Here is a 23,989-nt window from a genome sequence, read left to right as displayed (position 1 = left end):
CATATCTTGTATTTTCAGTGAACTCTTGGAGAGAATTTCTCTCATATTTTTCACCAAGTAAAGTTATTCGGAGAATAGAATTTAAATTTTGTTCAATTGAACTTCAAAATTCATTTAAATATCCAAGAAAAGATGCAACTTTAAGAATTCCAAAAAAGATGTCTGTCCACAGACCACTGTCTGAAATAAAATCTGCTAAAAATATTTTTACATCATTTAAAGGAATAAAATGAAATTATTTTTTAATTTGTTACAAGTACTGCATTGCTTATAAATCAAATCACAACTATACCATCAAAACAATACATACGTTTACTGTATTTCTCCGAATATTGTCCCCCCCCCCCCTAATTTTGAGGCTTCAGTTTTGGGAAAAGTTAAAATAATGCGTGTGAATATAGTCCCCCCCATTTACTTTTACCACAGGCATTTTTGAAAAAAAAAGGGGGGACTATATTCAGACATATACGGTAAATAAAATTCATGCACTGAGGATTTCAGACAGAAAATATTGTTTCCATTTAGAAATTATGACAAAGGAGTACCAGGAAATTCTAGACAAATGAATACTTAGAAGATACAATTAAAATAATAATTAAAAATTTATAACATGATATTTTGGCAAATACTGTAGCATTGGGATTAACTGCAGTAATGATATCTGAATTTTTTTTCCATCTTTACAGGGGATTTATTTGCATGATATAAGAAAGCAGTTACATTAATAAACATCAGAGAAAATATCACACAGAAGTTGCCACTTACCCACACAATTATCACATAAACTGCAATGAGAAGCTCGTGGAGGGCGGAATATTTTGCAAGTGAAACAATACTTGAGCTTAACAGGATGACCTCGGATGAGAACCTCCCTTGTTCGCGGGGGTGGCCTATATGCTGCTAATGGAATAAACATGAGAAAAAAAAGAGACCGATTAAATGGAGAACTAAGCAAAAAGAATGAATTTCTATAAGCATTAGAACTTTTGTTAGACTAATGACTTTCAGCCTTATGGTTAATCCATTGCAATTTTGTGGGACGGAAAGCTAAGAACTGAGGTTAAACCAAGGATTAAATTCACCATGAAAAAACTTCACTTATTGTTAGCCAGGTTTTGAACCCAGATTTCACAATGGCTGGTAAGGTCACACGACTAGTGATGGAGAAATGTTGTTTGAAATGGAGTTTCCAAGCAATCAATTTTTAATTGAAATGAAACGCTTGACTTTTCAACAGAAATTAAAATTTGGACCAAAAGATTGAAAATTAAAAAAAAATCAAGTTCTTTAAAAAAACCAAGCAGTACAAACACATTTTTACACGTCATTCAAAATACATTCAAAATACACATTTGAGTAATGAAAAAAATCGAAGTACATACTTGGAAGACATGCTTGAACTATTAGCAGTAAAAATTTACAGATGCACGCACATTCAAGTTTTGGGATCACCACTTGGAACCATTCAGCTTCACTAATATTTTGAAGAAAGATCAATTGTTTGAGATGCATTTTTGGTAACCGAGGATGTGCTTTTACGATTTTACAGGCCTATAAGAGATGTCTTTCTCAAGGTACGGATGCTGTTGTCATAGGCTGGTATTGACGCTGCTGAGATCAAGGAAATGATCCAGAACGAAGGTGAAAAATCGAGTTTGGATTGAAACTCGGTCATTACTCAATTTTGATTTCCTCGATCTTTCACAATTAAAACTTGAGTTTTGCTTTCAATCGAAAATATGCGCCTATTAGGGCGTAATGCCTTTGGTTCAAACATGGTTAAAAAGCTAGAAATTTTTCTAGAATATAACTTTATCCAATCAAACGTTATGATGCATCAATTCATTATGAATAACGAACAACAACTGAAAACGCACTAACGAATACGTATTGTACGCTTTAAAATTGTTTAGGTTGACACACCTAAATGACGAGAATCTTCGTCATCCATCCGGAACGTTCGGAAAAAAAATGATTAGAATTCTCGCCATCCGTACGCAACGTGTTAACAAAGGAAGCATTTCACAAAATAAAAACTAATTGAATGGGGGTAAAAATGAATTCTATCGCCTGCTGAAGACAAATTCAAACACAGGGAGTGCAACAGGCTTCAGGATCTTGCCAAACTTCTTATAACTATGAATTAACTTTTCATCATCACTTAAGAATCGGAATATTAAGCCAAGAGCTATACTCCAACTACAATTCATACATTGCCAAAGCTTGTTGGTTCCGAATACAAATACAAAATTATGTAGCTTAGGAACTTCTGCTTAAATGCCTTGGGACATTTTACTTTCATAAATTTCTTTCTTCTTTTTATAACTAAGCTGTCAACCTACTCCGCGCAAGTTGCGGCAAACAAGAATATACACATTTCATTACAAATAAGCAGCACTCATGCTACTTTCACTCAGTTAAGAAAGATTAAAATCTATACTGGATAATCTAAACATGCATTGACTTTCACCTGGGTTGCCATCTGGAGCAACGGCAGACACTGCAGCTTCTGCAGCTTGCCTCTCAACATGAGCAGCTTCTTCAGGAGTCGCCCGTGGTATGACTCCAGGATCGCTGAAGCTTGTGCGAAGAAGTGAAGACAAGACAAATGCAAAAAGAGCAGCACCCACGACTGGAATTGCTGGAGTGAGGCGAAGTGCCAGGAATGGGCAACTGCAAAACAAATTTCAATGCTATTACTTCACAGGCTCAATAATGGTAATGGTGACAAAAGTGAGGAATACCAGGAAGTGGGAAGAAATCAGATTACATGAAAACAAAATATTTTATCCTTAATTCACAAACCAGGAAGTTAATTATGGAAAACATATCCATACCTCCACTCCACAAACACTCAGCAATCCAATTCTCCAAGCTTCGGAGGTGAGCATTCGTGCTTCGGCTGCTGCCAGCTGAGTGCATTCGTATAGTTGGGCTACTAGATGAGCAGATTTGATTCGGTGGGCGATTATTGAGCATTTGTGCAGTGGAGGTATCCATACGAATCATAATGAAAATACTGGGTGTTTCCAAATGAATATCGGGGATTTAATGCTTTACAGCATTTATTATATTTAACTTACAACGATAAATGATGCATCAAATGAAAGAGCAACTAACACAGTTTTGTTTGTTGGCCACAATATGAATGTGAACCAAATATTTTCGTCCCCATCCGTTAGAGAGCACAAGTAGCAAATATGGCAACTTGTGAACAGAAAACTTTGTGTTTTACTGCTTGCAAAAACGGAATCTGTAGTTACTGTGCGACATGTGTTCTGTGTTAAATTCGGTTTTGATCCTTTAGGTGATAATGACATCCTTCCCTATACTACCTGCTGATTTTTATGAATCAAGAAACAGGATTAAAACAGCTGTTGCAACAAATTTCAAGAGACACTAATCAACGTTAGGGAATAACTTGCATATCATCATCACGTTTATTGTGTAACAAATGGTGCACCCATTGAGTATTTGTATGTTTATATACAAAATGCTTGAGTTGCTCTTTCATTTGAAGCATTATTTATAGCTCTAAGTTTAGTTCAATAAATATAAGAAAGTGTTAAAACCCCACTATTCATAAACACCCTGTATATTCCAGGAAAAAAATTAAATGGGGCCATTTACTAAAACTTGAAATTGCAACTCATTTCAAATTTGGTACATGAAAGGGGTAGCAACAATGCATACTGGAAGCATAAGGGAGGAAAACTTTAGTTTTTGATGTACCTAGAGAGATGTTTCCTTAAACAGAGTAGGGCATAGAGGTCTGACCATTGAGTAAGGTAGAAAACAAATTCTTTACTTAAAGGGCTCTAACAAAGCAAAGTTTTTAGTGAATTAAAGAGTATTTTAATTCGCTAACATGCTACAGCTATGCAAAGAAGATTCATCATCAGTATTACATGAAAAAACCAATGGTTGTTTCCACTAAAATTTTAAGACAATCAAAAATTTGATTTACTAGTAAATTTTATATGATAGAAGCAGTGCATAGATCCCTTACCACAGAAGTTGGAACCATGGATCAAGTACAGAGGATCAAATTAAAAAATTAGTTAAATTAATAGATCTGAAAGTACATAACATAATCTATTGCCTACTATTAGCTAACCTTTTTGGGAGAAAAGTTAAAGATCATAGAAAACTTTTAAGGCCCATCTATTTATTTACGTTGATATTAAGATTATTACTTTATCTCAAATCATAAAAAAATTGGCACCATCAATCTGGCATTATAGGCACTGATTCATTAAAGCACTGAGCTGCACCCTCTAAGTAATTGACACCCTCACTGCCTATTGTACTTTGATTCCCATTCGGCTCACAGTATCAACTAAATTAGTAAATTAGTTTGCTTACAGCTTTGCCACAATGTGCTAATTGGCAAAACAATATGTTACGTAACTACATCCCCTAACAAGGAATGTACCACTCTACTTAATAATTGCCCATAATATGCACACATAGGGTGTGTGTTCTAATTCAACACTTTTTCCAAAAAATAGTGGACACACAATATCCACAGGATACGTTCTTGCCATTTATTATTATTTAACTGAAATGTCTCCTAGCTATTCCTGACTGCTTATTGAGGAAGTGAGCAGCACTATGCCGCAACACGACATGTAAAAGTGAAACTTATAGCTACTATATGGGAAGTCTAACAATCAGTTTCTCATAACTTTTACCACATTTTCCGTTCCTCCTGCAAGTCTGCTGCTCATATCCTATTCGATTAATGCTTTTCACTTCTTTGTACACTGATTTGAGTTGGAAATACAGATAAAATTCTAGCATAGGATAGCAGAATTCCCTGAGAGGTTAAAATGATCCATTTCACTATAAGCACATCATCACACAGAATAATGATTTAGAGGGTGAACAAGGACAAAAACTTTGTAAGAGTAGACTAATCCATATATCATGAAAATTCGAAAAACACCAACCAGCAACTATGACACAAAAGTGTGAAAAAATGATGGGTAAATGGATAGGCATGATATTAACCCCTAGCATGCTTCTAGTGTTCAGAGCTTACTATTCCAACCAAAGACTAAAAGAAAATTTTCTCTAATAAATAAAGCTAAAAAAGATACATAAAATTGTGAATACATACTCTCATCTTTGATATTTACTCAAACCATGGGTAAATGTCCATTTTTAACCTAACTAATAGGCAGGGTATTTACCCCTCCCACATCAAAAGTATAAGTACAAATGGCCAAAGAAAAGACGATGTGGTATCAACATAACTTAAAGGAACACTTCATTATCAGCTAACAATCCTCAGATTATTTTGATTATGTTCACCACTCATTTCTACTATATTCGTGTTTACATATTCCTTTTCTGGGACATTATTAATATTTGATCTAAGTACTTATTTAAAAATAGGGCTTTCATTCCCATCCTTTTAGCCTCTTTAACACATTCAGTGCGGATGACATATATATATGTCATGAGGGCTTTTCCACTCAGGCGGATGACATAAATGTATGTCTTCGGGAGTACGTTTTTCCGCTGGTCACTAGGGTGCTCCGAGCGCACCTAGCGTTACTTTTTCACCCTCCCGCAGTTTGGGATTGACCTTACACCATTGCGGAAGTGTCCGTTTCTAGTTCTACGTGTTCCTTCATTTTTAGTGTTTTTTTGTTTACTTTACTGCTGTTTTTGGAACAATTTGGCAGGTTGAGATTTTTCTTTTCATTTCCTTCGTCTCTTTTTCATCATTCTTATCGTAAATATCATAAGCATGCCTTACATATGGATAATTCTTTTAAATTTGTTTTTTTACCTTTATTTTTAATTTATTCATATTTTATGTGCTATCACAAAAATTATGATTAGACTAACTTTTTTATTGAAGATATTTATCCCCGTTTCATACTCACTACATTATAAAAAAATGATCTTAGTGCGGTGCTTCAGTTAATGATGTTATATTTGAATTTCTTTTGCTAGGAACATTTTTTTATTAATGAAAATTACGTTTATCCTGGGTGATTTTTTTTGGGTCTTTTTCCTACTTTTACTGCATATTTTCTCATTCGTTTCCCTAGGTCAATTACCAATCCTCTATTCATTTATATTTTATTTCATTTTCTGAGTTATTCATACGTGTTGGGTTAGTTGCAGATTTTCTTCCTTTTCATAAAAAAATAACATATTAATGGCGTATGCAACACTGCATTACATTATCTACAGTATTGGTCTGTATTTTTTTACTTGTTTATTTGTTTCCTTAGCTTTGTAAACGAAATTGCGGAAAAAAATAGACTCAGAGGTATTTTAAGCATTACGGCATTTAACCATTAATTATGCCCTTGAAATAGTATTTTTATCTTATTTTTTAATTTATTCATATCTTATGTACAACCACAAAAATTATTATCAGACTTAGTTTTTGTTAATAACGTGTATTCCCGTCTCAAAACTTACTATTTTATTCAAAAATGTTTCCATGCGGTCCAAAAGGTCGTATTTTATACTTTATTAATAATTTTAAAATAATTATTGCAAATTACGTTTTTTTACATAATTTGGGTTTTTTTCCTAATTTTACGGCATATTTTCTCAGTCATTGCTCTGCATCAATTACTTGTCCTCTGATCATTATGGTGTTTTCATTTTGTAGGTCATTAATACATTCTAGTGTTAGGTACAGATACAGTCTTAATTTTCATAAAAACTAAGGTATTAATCACATATGCAACACTCCATTACACAAATTGTACTATTTTGCTTGATAATTTTTAAGGCTCAAGGTTGGAGTCCCTCCCTACCAGCGGCACTCCCAGAGATTATTTCAACTTGCAAATGATATTTTCTTTGAAATAATCCTCTCATAGACGGAGAAAATGCTGTAAGCATTTTCCTCCAAAATCCTTCACCATGGGCCTTCACTAAGGGCATAATGGATTGGAAGCTGTTAGACAGGGAGAACTGGTAACTTGGCTGGGCCTTCTTCTCCACATGGGCGCAATTAGGGTTAACACGATTTTTTAATGATTGGAGGTCAGAATTAGTGTGAGTACCGATATTCGGGAGAAAATATGCCGTGATAGGTTTTTAGGAATGATGCAGGCTCTTCATTTCTCCGCTAACCGTGAAGGCATCCGAAGGACAGTGACTGCAATTTGCCCAGAATGTGAAGGTCAACCAGGGCTACAAGGCCTTGCTTTCAAATATATCATTAAAATTTGTGAGAATTTTTATTGAAATGTTTCAATTTTGCAATAACTCTGGGGTAACATAGATTTAAAAAAATGTTTATCCCATAAATTTATATTTTTCTTGCCGTTCATTGTGTGTTCTACTTCTGGGACTTGAAAAAATTAAATCTACGGCCGTTGAAACAAAAAAAATACACGTAAAGACTAATTCCAAGATATTTCCGCCATTAACCTAAGGAATCAATGGTAGAAGAAGTATTATAAACGGAAATATGAAAAGTTCACTCCTTCATACAAGGAAAATTGCATGTGTGTAATGCGGGTTGCGTGAATTGTCAATTACTGGTGACGGGTGGCATACATGTATGTCATTAGGGTTTTTTACTAATTGCTTGAAATAGAAACGAAAAAAATTGCAAATTCTGTTGTATTACTTCCAAGACCACCGTTATGAAGCAAAATCGCCCATCCGTCACTGGAGGTTTCGGTGAAAATATCATCCGCATTGAATGTGTTAAGAAGGAATTACACATAATGTAATAATAAAAATCTATAAGAATTATTTATTCTAGAGATTTACTTCGGGAGGTACTTGACCACTTCTCCAGGGATTGATTACAATTTTTTCACCACTGACCAAAATTGAAATTGAATCATTACATTATTCCAAGCTGATCACAAGTGCTGTAATTGATCAGGAAAACATATTGTAGATAATTATACCTGCATGTGTCTCTCAATTTGAATTCCATTTGTAATGACGGATATGCTACATCAGATAAGGAAAGATATTGCGAAATGATATGATTCCATACAATCAAATCAGGTTATCTTATCAGGACGACATAAAAAAACAATCAAAATCCCATTGACAGTAGTCCATCACAGAAGATTGAGTACATATTACATGAACGTGTAATATATGCATTATCAGTATTTGAGTATTTCACAGTATATAAGAGAAAGAGTAAGGAAAATATATATATTTTCTCTAGGTTTCAAATTGCAATATCCCAAAGGATAAGTTATTAGTTAAACAAAATCAGGTAGAGTCAGGGCATCACAACTAGTAAATAAGTCCTTGGTAGCACCCAATTTTTACGACCACAGCAGCATTTTAATTTCCCTACTGCTGGCTAAAATGCCTGTGAACATTTTAAAGTGGACAGTACAAAATTTTAAAAAATAAGTGTATTTATAATTCCAAGTAACACTTAGCTCTAATAATTCAACATGCCAGATTTTTTTCAACATTGCAGATACACGGTCAGCAAAAAAAGGAAAATATTTCCTGGCGCTCACACCACTGGCTCCATTAAATTTCAGAGTTCCAGTCCCCCACCAAAACAGAGCAACACACGTATTCTTCCTACTTATTTCTCAAGTAGTTTCCCTGCTCATTACTTTGAAGTTTTGTGACTATTTCACATCACAAGAAAATACAACATACAAGTGTTGGTGGAATTTCAGTTTTGTGAATGCGTAGTGACTTGAGGATCTGGTTCAATGGTATATCAATAAACTCACTCTTGACTAGATTTCATTACTTAATGATATTATTAATGTGTTAGTGCCATGCACACTGATTTCTGAGGATTTTCCTCAACTAGTAAGGTAACTAATAATGGTTTGCTCCCCGAAAGATATAGTCTAGCCAATCACATGCTACAGAAGCCACTTTTCATTATTCACTGGTTTATAATGGACAATTGAAGCCCTAAAACTAAAAGGGAATTTATTAACTTTGTTATAAAATTATATCAGACATTTTCAGCCCTGTCGTATGGAACATATAATGGAAATAATTTTGGAACATACCAAAATATATTGCGATTTATCGTGCCGATGTAAGGAAGGGCTTCAGGTGAGAAAGTAACAGGGATTTATAACTGATAACTAGTGAAATCACACCTTGAATACTCCACTATTACACGGTATTCAGGCCAAAAGATATAATCCCAAAAATCAGCAGTTATTATCTGAAGAGAAACATGAAGAATGCCACGATTTCAGACCAATTTCGAAGGGAACTTCTTGAGACCCAAGAGGCAACACCCAATCTAGGAGTGTAGTCTTTTACACTGGGTACTATTTTGTCACTAATAGTAAACAATATGCTCAGCATTTTCAGCTTTCACGACTTCAAGTCTCTCTATGCTCTCTCGTCACGATCCATTTCAACAAATTCAAACTTCTGTAAAAACACATCCTGAATGATGTGTGGATTTAGATTAAGAAAAAGAAAGGATATAAAATTAGCATCAATTCAAACCAAAAAGGGCCTTTCGCTTCGATTATAAACTCCCTTCACAAATTATTGCACTCAATGAGGTAAAACATTTGGCAAAATGTTCACTTCAACACCAGCATACATAGGCACAAAGGTTGTGATCAGTAATGTTGTCACACAATCAAGTGAACACGTCTATCAGCAGAAAAACAACATCGGGAATGCACATGTGCTGAGGTATGAGCATTTCATGCATGGTTAAGAGCATTTTGCCACAAATACAAGGCTATTAATGAGTATTCCTGAGAGATAAATACGAAAACGCATAATAAGCAGTACTTAAAAGAGGAGAAATGTGTGAAAGAAGAAGTGAAATACTCTTGAGGACTTGCCTTTCAATACAGATTACACAAGAGGATGCAACTGCCTACTGAGAATGTATACCCTGAGGAATCTTTATGCCAACGGTATCGCAATACGTCCTTTCCTGAATCTATAACAAGCATGAGAAAGAGTCAGACGAAGATGAGAGCACTAACGATAAGTCACTTTTTGATTACTTTGGTGAACCAGTGACATTTAAAAGTCAGACTCAGCTTACTTCAGTGTCCGTTTAGATTGCAAAATTTTCTGAAACATGATAATATTCAGTTGCAGAGAACCATATCTTAATCACACAGTGGCTGTTATGGCATCACTACGACTTCAAAGTTGACAGAATTTCGCCTATTCTCACACAAAAGCATACACTGAATGAATCCGCCTTTGATTTTTCAATGACGAGGAGAGATTTTCTCATCCAATATTAAACAGGAAAAATACTCAGATATCCAGAAGTGAAATGATTCAAATAGACGCGCCAGCTACAGCTTATTAAATTTTCATAATAACGCCGCTACTTCACATGCGAATACACTGATATAAAACATTATCCTAGTGGAGGAGTAGACGGAAATCGCAAGACGACTGAGTAAATAAGAAAGTTTTCATAAGAAAATAAAAGCTAAGAAAAAATATGGGAACAAGATATATCACCAATGACTTACTCGAAAGCAAAGAATAATCCACTTGTTCCAACTATTAAACCTAACGTAATATAAAACACTCCAGTCTGGGGGGCCATCATGATTCGCCCATCACAGCAGAACTTATTCCTCCCTGGAAAAACTTCCCACTTGCGTGTTACATGCGGCATCTTCACGTTAACTTCGTCCTCGTTGTCAGATGGTGAATCTGTACGCACTAAGTAGTAATGATAGTCAGGTATAGTGACCATGAGAAATCTCCGACATAGGCACCGTTCTACAGATTATCCTGCCATTGCAGCGGTCACAATGGCTCAGAACTTCACATGAACTCATGTTTCATTTTCACAAAATCACTGAATCCAAACTCAACACCCATCGTAAACATCTTATCGCCAACTGAATGGCAAGGGCGTAAAACAACTTGCTATACTCTTGATCAACGTCCTTTCGACACAACACGCTCAGGTGTTATCCGCAGGAATGAATTCAAGAAACAAAAGCGAATCGAAATGAGACAAAAACATTGCATGAATAGCACGAGAACTTGTGCGGCTGTACATTTATTTTACATTTGTGTTCAGTGTTTTGAATGCAGTACTCTGTGATTCCATGCATACAGCTACAAGTTACTTTCTAAGCCGATATTGTAAAATGTTTTCATGAAAGAAGTGCCGTGTAGGTTGTAGGAATAAGTATTTTCTGTTGTTCTGGGCCATTATGGACAGTAGATCTTTAACCGCCACCGCCGTTGAAGGAAACAAAATGGATAGTGATGTAAAACAGCCTGAAAAGGACAAAGCATTTCGGCTAAAAGGTAAATACACAAATTTTCTTCATTTAATCCATTTAGTTGTAATATTTTGATACTTACCGTATACTCTTTCCGTAGCTGCTATTTTCCTATCATCAGTAACCGGATTATCAATGTTAGTGGGCTTTGGGACTACTCTAGCAGCAGCCAAGAAAAGGGACCCAGCATTTTTTAACAGAGGACTTATTCCCACGAGAGAACTTCCTGTGAGTGGCTCTGCTTTAGCAATGAAAGCATTAGGAATAGGAACATTATACGCGTTCACGGGATGCGGTATTTTATTTTATTCCATTTGGAAAATAATGGGTGTTAATGATGTGAGTATTCAGTTTTATCTGTAATACTGTCTTTTAAATTACATTTATCGTATAATTATTGGAGACTTTTTCTGGTTTAGCTTTACGAGTTCAGGATGAAGGTTGGATCCTTTCTACCAAGAGTACCAAAGAATGACCCACCCCAGAGTAGGGTGGAATTTGAAGGTCTTACCGATTTATTAAAGTATATCAGTGAAGAAAATAGTCCAGATGTTAAAGTAGCACAAAGTGATTGATAATAGCATGTAAATTATTGTACCTTTTAATATTAGTTAAAAGTATTTCATTATAAGTCTAACTCCTGCAATTTTATTTTTTACCAAAAACAATATGCCCAATGGATCCAGTGATGATGCTCTTCAAAGTAAGTATTTTAATTAAATTGGACATTTTTTAAACAGCATTTGAGATTAAACGTTGAGCGTTCAACATTAACCTACTATCTAGTAATTTTCATTGTCAGCCCATGGCCAGGGTATGGGAAAAGGTGTAGCAGTTATTTCATCCTAGGAATTTTAGTTCTACCAGACTAGCTCTAACAATACGACTAAAACTTTTGATGCTGGGCAGGGATTTAAATTTTGACCAATTACCTGGGACTCTTATAATTTGTGGTATTATTTCCAAGTAATATTTATATCTTGGGGACACTATGGATTATTAATCCTAAGAGCACCAGATGTGTTACGATAGGATAAGCCTTCCCGTGCATGGAAAACCAGCCCGTATTTTGTTAATCCTTCTGTTACTGAGGGGTATCAAAAGTCAGACCAGGCCTCAGAGCATAGTATGTATGTATATTGCATATCCTGGAATGAAAGTTGTCCATACACCAATGCTACCCTAAAATTCCTGCTCCCCAAGCCAAGAAATTTTACCCCTATTATCACCCTTGTAAGTTTTGCAGCTATTTCTCTTCACAAGATAATAAAGCGGATAGGTGTTTATGGATTTCAATTTTATGAATTCTTTGTACTGTGACTTGAGGCTCTGGTTCAATAGTACATTCATAAACTCACTCGTAGCTTGTTTTCATAATTGATGTCATTGATGTATTACAAGGGTACAGACCAATCTTGACATTGAACTACTGTAAACAAACACAGCAGGAAGAAAGGGATAAAGGTCTGATCTGAGGGACTGATAATTTGAGTTCTTAAAGTGCTGTGCCTGTAGCACAAGTTGGAATCATATATCATCCACAAAACACTTTCATTGTATTCTGGTTTTGAGCCAGGGCTCATGGGATGGAAATCAAATTATCTTTCTGCCCACCTCTTTACCAGTACTCCTTTGTTGTAAATATGTTTGATGGACTGCATTTTTTTCTTTTATTTCTCAATTTCTGTTTTTCGATGCAAGGCATAGCCAGAAATCGTTTTTTGGGGGGATTGCTAAAGACTGCACCCGGTAAAAAATTTAACATAGTTGTGAATAGAATTTGCAATATCAGCTGCCTTGTGCCATTAAATATCATTTCTAAACTAAATTATTCAACTGGAGCGATTTTAGAGTATTGGTGTTTCAAGAACTTTTTGGGGCTCATCTTCTCACAATTTATTATCTCTCTTTGTTGTCGTTACTTGCTTAGCAATGCATTGATATTGATCAACTCTGTCTGATAATTTACTTTTTTCAATTTTAATGCGGTGCGATTGCTTTCTTATTATTTTTTTTTTACAAATTATTAGCTAATTCAATACTAATTTCGTCTCAAAATTCCGGAGATCAAGGGGGAGGGGGAGATAATTCAGGCTCACTTATTAGGCCATTAATTTTCTGTGTTTGCTACGAAGCGTCAGATGCAGTCTCGCGCAGTTTAATTGGACTTCAAAAACTAGTAAGTGTGGATTATTTGAAAATCAAAGTACAATCTAATGTACTGGCATTCCTGCGCATTATAAAGTTCCACTATCTCAGGACCGTAGACAGAAAAAAAATTCGGAAGGGGGTGGGTGGAAATTGCGGTGGTGTTAAATTTTTGGAGGGGATACTCCCAAGACCCAGTCTCTCCCAGACATATCGTGGGGGGGGTTTGAAACCCACGAATCTCTGTGGTTGCGCTCAATTTGTTTACCTTTGCGATCACTCTGGCTCTATTAAGCCTGAATCACACGATCATTTATTTCCATCCCTTCCGAGGGACAGCTTCAGCGATCGCTCCAATTATGGAGGAAAAAAATGACCGATCATTTTCCGCGATAGCTCGAGGGATGGAAATGCCATCCCTTTTTCATCTTTCGGCACGTCCCTTTTTCCATCGCTGGAACCATCCTTGAGCCAATCAGAATGCACGGCCGCTGATAGCGATTGTAACGCCATGCTTGGCTTTTAATTTAATGGCAGTTCTAAATTCAGTAAGTTACGTAATAAATGATGGGAAAAGGGGCAGTTGGAATGACCGTGTGGTTATGAAAATAATGGGTCGAGCGATCACTCTTTTGATCTCTGAAAACCTAGCGCTAGAGCTATCATTATGAGGGACGGAGAAAAATGATCGTGTGGATCACAGCTCCTACCAATGCGATCAATCTGGCTATTTAATCTATCTGAAAAGTTTCAGACCATGGCTTCATTTATACGAGGTGATACGATGGCTACTAATACTTGCGCTTTCGAACATTTTTCAAGTGGAAATCTTGTATGATGTATCCTACTGGTGGTGTTACGCGTTACGCTGTTCACATGCCGTCAGATGTTTCAATTTACCTTACATTCGGGTAAATACGAGAGGGATGGGTGGCTGGCTTCCTCCCGACCGTAAATGGGGAAAATGAAGAAAAATAAAATAAAAAAGATAAAACTACGATTATTCAAAAACAGTAACAAAATTAAATGAAAAGTAAAAGAAAAAAATGTCATCATTGGCAAGCTAGTGTGCAAAATGTCAAGCCTATCTTACAATGAAAAGTGAGTTATAAATCATTTACAAAATTCCATCGATCAAACGTAAGAAGCAAGCTAAGATGAAGCGTGTAACAAGCAGAACATAGTCCGCATTTGAAATCAGTTGACATGACGGTATATTATTCTTGGCTACCCCACTATTATCGATCCATCATCGCTAGTTACAACTAATGTTAGACCTCTCAAGAGCGAATATGTAGGAGGCCAAGCAATTCCCCCTTCTGAAAAATGAGGATCTATAAACGCGGCTTAAGGCCGTTTTACACGGTACACGGAATTGCGCAATCTGACGTACGTGCAAAGGCGCAATCAAAATTGCGTCGTGTAAAGCGGTGAATTGCTAGAACACATGCGTGGATGCGAGACGGCAAAATAGCCCCAGTTCTAATTTCGTCCATGCATTCGCGCAATTCCACGCCATTTTAGAAATTAATGCAGCTCTAACCTGCGCAATTCCGTGCCCCGTGTAAAACGGCCTTTAAGGATGCGGTGAATGATCACGCAGTGGCGGATACAGAAAAAACTCAAGGGGGGGGGGCGCAACATATCTTGAGTTGTCTTTACTTTTATCGTAATAAAAGATGATCAAGTCACAGGCAAAGTATATAAAAATTTTATTTAAAGTGATTATAAACATGTAAAAGACAATGCCATCTTATGATATAAAAAAAGTTACAATTGTGGTTTTGCAATGTTCGGCAATACAAGCGGACCCGCAAGGGGGGGCGCGCGCCCCCTGCGCCCCCCATCTGTATCCGCCACTGTGATCACGTGATCATTCACAGGATCGTGGGAGCAAAATGGAACATGATCTAATTTTCACTGAATAATTATGCGCATGAAGGTTCATTCGCGAACCTTTTCCGCTATACACGGCGAATGATTTCATTCGAATGATCATTCACCGTGTATGGCGGCCTTCACAGGCTCTCGACAACTCGTGCCCAAAGGGACCGGAAAAACGGAGGGGTGCGTGTTTTTATTAAAAGTGATTGACAAAATAAGTCAGTAAATTTTTGAGAAGAACAACAACCGTGTATGTATTTTTAATTAGCATATATTTCATTTTGTTTCGTTGTTTTTTTAGGACCAGAAAATTAAAATAATCAAAGTTATACTGTTCAACAGTCATGAGATTTAGCTGCTAGAAAAATACCAAAATGTTCAAATATACGTGCATCGACAGGAAGCCCATACACCTCAGCCCTATTTACACGCCATAGGCGGATCCAGGGGGGGTGGGGCACGGGGGCACGTGCCCCCCCCCAGACCCTCATAAATATGCAAGATAATTAATACGGTCCCATTATAATTGCGTTCGTTTTGTATTACGAGGTATCCTTGTGCCCCACCCAGAACAAAATCCTGGATACGGCCCTGCTTGTGCCCCTCCCAGAAAAAAATCCTGGATCCGCCCCTGTTACACGCTGTACAAATCCGCGTCGATAGATGCGCGAATACAATCACCTTTGAAATTTCAATCGGTAAACAACATCACCCGCGTTGTTTGGGGAAAACTGGCCAGCGAATTCCTGTGCTATTCCTGAACAGACAAGTCTGAACATCTGTTCCTCTGTTCGCTCCTTGTATTCCCGCATTTACTAGAGCCGATAAATGAATGTCATGTAAACAAGCCTCAACTGAAGAAATACGTGAATCAGAGGCCGAGGAAATAAGGATACGGGGTGTAAATAGTGTGGGAATTCTGTTGTTTTTCAAAATCTCTTACTCTGCTGGGAATTGACTTCGTACTTCGGTGACATAGATCGTCAGTTTATGTGACCAACTGGTTTTAATATTGGCATGCCTTCAAATCGGCGCGCTGCCTTTGGTTGGAGCTTTGTACAACATCATTATTGATAAGAATTTGAATCGCATTCTGCATGATTCAAGAAACTAGTGGCTTAGTCTTCAGGTGTGGCTTATTTATTGCAAATAAATTTGGGAGTGATCGAATTACAAATATTCGCGAAATATTACCAAATAATGGAAAATAATCGCTATGCATACATTGAGTTCATAATTTTCTCCTTGTGGTAGCTTGGTATTTTGTGTCCATTTCATGTGTATCACTCTTCAACACGTTTTTGCTTCTGTTTCTTCTTCGGGAGTTTTCTTTGCCTAAGTTAGAATGCTCCATGGGTTGGTAGATTATATTTTACCAACTTTAATTTCTCGCTGTCTAGTTGAAAAATGCTTAATTGTTTCGGCGAATGAGATTTTACTGAAGATATGACAAATTATAAGTGCAATGGTTATATTCTGTGGGATTAACATAATATTTCAATAAGAATATAATTGGGGAATACCTAAAATTACGCAACCTAACCTCATATTGACCATGCCTCCCGCGAAAGTATATTTTATATACGCTACAGCCCTTTCTTATCTTGCAACCGCAGCTAGTTTGGAGCTGTTTGGAACAATCAAGGCGATCCCCTCAAGCGAGCGGCTTTGCTTATCTGCTGGGGTTTTTCTTCATGTGGATCCATATTAAGAGCCCTCTCTCTCGATGCAACCCCAAGAGGTGCCGCAATAGCTTCGGGGAGGATACGGCACCAGCGGGTGGCCATTGGGAGAAGGTCGAGGTCACATTCCTCAGCTCACAGCGAGTCGGAACAATGGTCTGATGATGACGTCATCGACACAACTTGTCGGTCCTGCAGTGACTCAGGATCACTCTCGCAGCGTGGTGATTGACGCGAGCGGAGATCTTCAACGGATCCATGTGGTTCACGGGACTTCTGTCGCAAACAATCCGCCGAAATAATTCGTCCGTCGGCCGAATTAAATGAAGGGAAAGTCGTGCCAAGGACAATAGATCCGGTTCGCAAATCGGTCAAGGACGTGTGTGCTTTTGAAGGAAATTTATCATCTTCGAGGATATTCGCCCGTCATTTTTTTACACCGCTGGAATCAAGTGCTTGGGGTCAATTGTCCAATTGTTCGGCTCAATTGAATTGAATTGAATTTAATACTCCAAGCTTGAATGTACACTTTTTTTTTAACAGGACAACACAAATGGAGCTTTAGGTAGCTCCAATGGTTAATAAACCAGCATGGGAGCTACCATTTAAAAAAATTAATTTCACGGCAGACCAGAAACAAAAAGAAAGTATATATAATTTTTTTGAAACATTATCACTATGAAACATATATGTGATACAATAACTTACAATAAGCGAGAATAAAGTATAATATGTGGACAGAACAAAATTAATTTCTTTTTTTCCTCCTTTCACAAAAAATATAAAAATAATATATAATAATATTATATTATTCACAAACATCAAAAATATCATCCATATCAGCATGGGACAACAGCCAATCTTTGGCCTTTTTACAAAACTTATTTATACTCTTTAACTCTTTGATCAAACAAGGTAATTTATTAAAAATCTTCGGCCCCAAATAAAGAAATGATCTTTTAAATAAAGAAAGATTAGGCTTAGGAACTAGAAAATTTACATTTACAATTCTTTTGTGATCGGCGAAATTGACTGCACGTGGTTTAATGATGTTTTATTTTTCAATGTTAAGGAGTTAGTTCTGTGTCCAAATTTTTTATTCGATAGCTTTATACGATATAATTCATGCATAAATATATTGTGTATCCGTGGGACTGCACCATTAATACATATAGTGATAGGAGTTGAGAAAACTCGTACTAACCGACTTTATTCCGTTCCTACTTTAAAATCCAAGCATTTACCTTAACCGTAATTTTTTTAGAAATATTAAATTACTATAAATATCTGTAGCTTCGTGTACAGCTGTCTTTAAATTAAAATCATTTGTACAAAGCATTTGCACTAGTCGATCTTATCTTCCCATCCCTTTTTAGCTGTTCTGCTAAAAAATACTTTTTTGCCATCCGAACGCTTAAAAAAATTAAGTATCGATGATTAAGCGGCTCCCAAATCAAACAAACAATTTGCGCTTGGAAATATATTGAAAGTCATCGGACATTTTTCGTATGAATTTTTCTTAATTTCCCATGAGTCTGTCCTCAGTTGTGTATGTATGGGATCCGGCGCGTCATGTCACGTATGACAGTGGACATGAGGTGCAGATAAATCAGCGGTTGGAAAGAGAGTTAAGGCCATCAGATATAGTGAATTTACTCCTCGGGCGAGGTCACTGATCGTGTCAATGCCAGATTTCTTCAGTTAATCGCGGGTTCGTCGTAACTTCGTTTTCATAAAAAGTCCTTAGAAAAGTCGGTATCTTTTTGATGAGAACTTACTAGTGACGGGCAGAAATTCTATATTTTATCTAGTCGCCTTTACCATGAGATTCATACATGGCTTCTAGTTTTATTTTTTCCATTTTATATTTTCTCTTTGTTGTGCCAATTTCAAGGCAAATGTTTCTGAACAATGAATGGGGGTTTCGACGTCATTTTGCAGCGGCGGTTATCACGATATGCCTTCAGAATATAAATTTTCATTCATAACCAGGCCTCGCTATGCGGGTGGATCGCGGAGAGGCTAGAAAACGAGAAAACGGATTTTTCTGCGAACGCTCGTTTTAAGTACGATGGCTGTCAGTGTACGATATGCAAACAATGATGGGTGGGTACAATTTCATTTTTATTATTGACAACAGGGGTGAAATTGACCCTTTGAATTGAATTTTAGACATTTAAGAAGTTTACAGTGAAGAAGAAGTAAACAGCCAACTTCAAGCTTTAAATAATTATATAATATAAATGTTTTATGTGAATTCAGAGAGAAACAAGTAATGAGAAATTTATTCAAACTACGAAAGTGGGAAAATCTAGAAAATAATTACCTACGTACAATAAGTGCTTACTGGTGTAAAAGAGTGATTAAGAAATTCAATAATATGCACATCTAAACTCAAACCAATAAGTAAGTTTATAAACCAAGTAATACCAAAACCATTATGTAAGTTGTTCAAGAAATGCAAATAAATCGTGTTTAAGTGTAATACAGCATCATATATACCTGGTATAATAAATTGAAAGCTAAAAATTAAGCTGTTGAAGTGCTATTTTATTTAAGATAGTTTCAAGATATTTAGCGCAGATATGTGCAAACTTTACTATGCTCAAACAAAGAGCAAATACTGAATTTAAAATAGGCCTACTTAATGGTACATTATTCTCAAAATACCAATATGATACAATGATACAGTAGGTGAAAAAATGAGAAAAATGTCCCTTTTTTCTAATTATGTGTTAAAATGGGTCACAGTGCTTTCTTCTTCAAATACCGTTGTGTGACAATAGTTCAATTTATAAAAAAATCAAAAATGCTTTAAAAGTTTAACGTAAACGAAAAGATTAAAGGAAAATCTAAAAATTCAAGTCTGACTTGAGGAGGAGATCGTGAAAATTTGTCAACTATAGCACAAACTTCAGTCTACGCTTTTTCTTGGTAAACCTAAAAATGACTAATTCTGAACCAATTGAAATGACTATGGACATTCGGTAATGCCAATCCTGTCAGTTTTGGAGAATCTTCGCTCTGCAATGCCTGCTTTAAGTTTTTTCAATTGTTTGTCGATATCTTCGGGCATAATTAAGTCTTTGGCGTTTGTAAATGAGACAAAATCCTTCCTTACGGTTGATTTAGCCGTTTTACTTGTGTGGACGTAGCGGTGTGATAGATTCATCTGACATATATTAGATATATCAATAATTTCACAAAAAAATCGAAAATGCTTCAGCGTCTGCAACCTTTTTCAAGATGGAGCTCTTAATTACTGCTTTGCAGCTATCATTTATATCGTTTTGGGTTGATTTGCTTCTTTAAGTGGCGTTACTCTTGGTAGTTTCTAAATATTTCTGGAGAAGCTCGTCACCAACATCAATCCTAAACCATTTGAGTTTCTTAAAGTGACCATCATTATGCATTTGTCCCGACTCCTCTTGGAGGTTTTCATTAAAGTTTCCATCGCCTTTGTGACCTCTTAATCTTTTGAATTCCACTTAATATATTTTGCCTATTTTAGGGAGTAGTGTGAGTGTACTCGTGGACGCAATTGACCAGATGGGAGAGCTGTCATGGGTGGGTAGTATTCACAAGAAAAACAGATGTTAAGGTAAATGGGTCGGTAAAATGTCTGAGTCTATAAAATCTCGACAATTGACATTGCCTCTTTTGAAATGGCAAAAATATGCTCAGTGAAAAGGAGCTTATCGTCGAAAGTAATCCCTAAATCACTGAAGAATGTAATTTTCACCGTTAAGACTTGTGTTCTGCTCAATCAAGATCATCTGCTTAAGTTGCCTTCTTCATCTACATGATACCCTGCGAGCCACCTCTAGGGTGTTTGTTAGGCATCAGAATCATAACCCTGGCAGAAGGCCTCCTTATCACGTAAAACACAACCTAAAGTAATGCTTGAAACATTCTGTATTTTATGATGATTTACCGCTCATGTTTTATGTGTGTGTTCTCCGCGATAAATTTGAAGTTAAGATGACTGTGAGGCATTTGAATTTTTCTGATAAATATGTATTTACTTCGCCTACAGTGTAGCCTTCGCAGTGGTGTGAAGCCTTCTGAAGAAGTGCTCCGTTTTGAACATTCTGTGATTTAACTCTAGCCCCAACTCTTGGCACCACGAATGGATGTAAGTATATAAAAGAACACACAAAAGTTGAAAGCTACTCACTGCTCGTTTGTAACGCATCAGTGGAGGCTTAGAAGATAATATTGAGAGGAAAAAAATTATACAGCCTCAACCCCTAGGCATCAACGAAACATCATAACAGTCCCTTCTCCTCGACTGCTAACTACTACCGACCTACAGGTTGGCTGGAATATAAGTAGATATTGAAAAAGACGGATAAATTTTATATTAACTGCACTAATTTATTGAAATTAATATCATTCACACAGTTTTACATAAGTATCTTGATGCATACTTGCCGGCTTTGACGGTTGGGTAAAGTCCTTGCCTACCAAACCGTAGGTGGTGGGTTCGAATCCCGCCTGGGTAGGTGGTCCCTAATCAGGGAATGGATGTTTGTACTGTGCTTTATTAATTCTCCGTTGTAAAGAACTTTAATTGTTGTTTACGGGGAAGTTGGGAATAAATTAATAAAATTCTTTAAAATTCAATATACGCTCCTGTGGTATTGGCCAATCTTCTCAAGCGGCCATGCAATTATTTTAAAATTCCTAGCTATATACCAGCCACCCTGTGAACAGACGCCTATGATCAATACTAGCTTACCGCTGTAGAATCCCTTAACCAGCAGCTGCAGGAAGCACAACCTTCACCACATGAGGCAGACCACAAGTTCACTCCACACAACAGTAGAGGAAGACGCCAGGGCAGCGGTGCATCTCAGCGAGCGGGCGTCGGCGAGGCAAACAGGGAGCAGCATTATTGCTGTTCCACTCATGAATGTCACGGAAGTACATGCATTGAAGATTGCACGAGCGGTTTTAGTAGGGAAGGATGCAAGTATTACGCTCAACAGAAAGGAAGCGTTAAACGTTCGTGTTATATTACAGTATCTCTCTCTTTCGCTGTGTCATTCATACTCTCTACACCTGTGTACATTTATATTCAATAAGGGAAGGGAGTTTTAAGTATCACTTGGTATTCTTTTCTCCTTCTATATTTTTCTCCTTGTCCTGCTCTCCTCTCCTCTCTCATTTTCTCTTCATCCTCGCTGTTAAAAAAATTCGGGGGAGTTTGACCTCCCTAGCCACGCGCCTATACCATCATATATCATAAAATATTGGCTATTCCTGATAGTCAAGGGTAGGTGAAAACTCACTTGTCTTGTCGCCAGTCATCGGAAACTGCCGAATATTGACGAAAGTATCTAGGAAGTTATTGCTTTTTTGAACATTTTTTTTACAGAAGAGAAAGCTACGCTCTATGTTAAGAACAACCCAAGGTACCGTTACGGTTGTGACTAATAGCCATGCATTTGCATGTATATACAGTATACACTCCCTTTACTCCTTTTCAAAGATACAACATCTATTAAACAAAACATTTGGTAGATTTTGGGGGATCATGACCTTTGTGCCCCCTAAATCTGCCACTGCCACTGAGTATAAGCAACTAGATTTTATTCAAATTGTTACGCATTATTAATATGAATAACTGGTAGTGATGCGATTAATTTTTATGATATTTAAAATGTAATTTTTACCAACTAGGTCTTTTCAGGAAGCAGTATTAACATTTTAGGTCTTCATTGTGGATGCAGTCATACACTAACATTGCTAACTCTAAATTTTGGCAGATTGCCATTTTGTTATCTACTTGACGAAGTTATGTCGAAGGCCCTATCAATAATGAAGTGGTACTTTTTTAGGAGGGCTATAGATTTAAAGGTAAGTTTTTCAAGTAAAAAAGAGGTGATACTTTGCTCTTGGTGGAGCTATGTCTCGGTCATGAGCAGAATGATTTGATAGCAGAAATAAATTGCGAAAGGAAAGCAGCAAACTGGGTTAAAAGCAGGTTGGAATAAACAAGGTGTTACACAGCATCGAGAGAAGTTAATGAGGGAACTGCTTGAGACTTGGGAAGCCACAAGCTTGTCTTATCGTTTAAAATTCATCATTCCGTATTCAAGTGTGACCCAGGCTGTCATTTTTATGCCGCTATACAAGCAAAGATTTGGCGATGAAAATATAGCGAATAAATATATAGCGAAAGAAAAGAACTAGTTCAGAAAAATCTAGTTGATTGATAATCCCCTTTAATAAAAATCAATTCATTAAGTCCAAGTCTTGATTATCTAGATTATTAAGAGTCAGGTAGTTTTGCAAGTTTTATCGAATGGGAAACTAAGTCATGTAGTTTTTTTGGTAAAAAATAATCATTCATTATTATTTAATTGACGAGTCACTCGTAATTTCACATTAAAACTTCCGATGGCGCCGTGGTTTAGATACGAAGTAATGTGAGTTATACCCACCGAAACGTATTTTATTGAAAAATTGACAGAAATAAAATACTTAGTAATCAAGAGTTCACTCTCCTCGATTGAGACTGTTCGCGGTTTCCTCGGTGAATATTCTTCTCAGTCTCACGTCGACTTTGATTCTAGTCGAACAAAACGGATTGATTTTCTTGACTTGGTGTCGTAAAATAGTTGTTTGATTCCGTGCGCCGTGAGACCAACGTCATTGTAATGTCGCAAGCAGCTGTGAGGTATCGAGGACAACCGTGGAAATTGCATCATTTCATTTCAAGGAAGGGTTTCACAGTTCAATACTTCGGAGACCTTCGATGACATCATGTGCACGGACGTTTCCCTATCGCGTTTTTATGCTTTGGACTCGGCTGAAGTCAATTTATACATCAACCAATCAATGTTGCGTGCTATACGTAGTCACCGGTTGGATTTTAGGATCCTCCGTATTCATGGGTTTCTCCTTGACTGAAATCACTGAGATGATGAACAGAAGAAAGAAACTATAGCTGCATCCTCTTGAAATACAAACATATTTTTAAAATGTCAAGTAAGTGATGGCTAATTTATTTCCTATCAAAAGAAAACTACTAATGCAAGTTAA

General features: G+C 36.7%; 2 protein-coding genes across 3 annotated transcripts in view; one reads left to right on the top strand and one right to left on the bottom strand.

Moving 5' to 3' along the window:
• LOC124160540 (palmitoyltransferase ZDHHC9) overlaps window positions 1-10,874 on the bottom strand; it is a 33,839-nt gene extending 22,965 nt beyond the window's left edge. Inside the window, exons 1-3 of one of the 2 annotated variants that reach the window (XM_046536404.1) lie at window positions 10,455-10,874; window positions 2,471-2,673; window positions 766-900 (exon numbers count right to left, since the gene is read on the bottom strand). In XM_046536404.1, the coding sequence (XP_046392360.1) occupies window positions 766-900; window positions 2,471-2,673; window positions 10,455-10,684 (568 nt within the window). In that variant the 5' untranslated portion in view covers window positions 10,685-10,874. The remainder of the gene's footprint in view (window positions 1-765; window positions 901-2,470; window positions 2,674-10,454) is intronic. The other variant, XM_046536405.1, reaches the window with a different exon arrangement.
• An 85-nt stretch (window positions 10,875-10,959) lies between these two features.
• On the top strand, window positions 10,960-11,862 carry LOC124160541 (transmembrane protein 242). Its single transcript, XM_046536406.1, has 3 exons — window positions 10,960-11,250; window positions 11,326-11,564; window positions 11,645-11,862. The coding sequence occupies exons 1-3, from the start codon at window positions 11,154-11,156 to the stop codon at window positions 11,798-11,800; spliced, it is 492 nt and encodes a 163-aa protein (XP_046392362.1). The 5' UTR covers window positions 10,960-11,153; the 3' UTR covers window positions 11,801-11,862.
• Window positions 11,863-23,989: the final 12,127 nt, after the last annotated feature.

Source organism: Ischnura elegans, chromosome 6, assembly GCF_921293095.1.
Source record: "Ischnura elegans chromosome 6, ioIscEleg1.1, whole genome shotgun sequence".
Lineage (NCBI taxonomy): Eukaryota > Metazoa > Arthropoda > Insecta > Odonata > Coenagrionidae > Ischnura > Ischnura elegans.
Note: the sequence above shows the minus strand (reverse complement) of the source record. Positions and strands in the feature narration are given on the sequence as shown.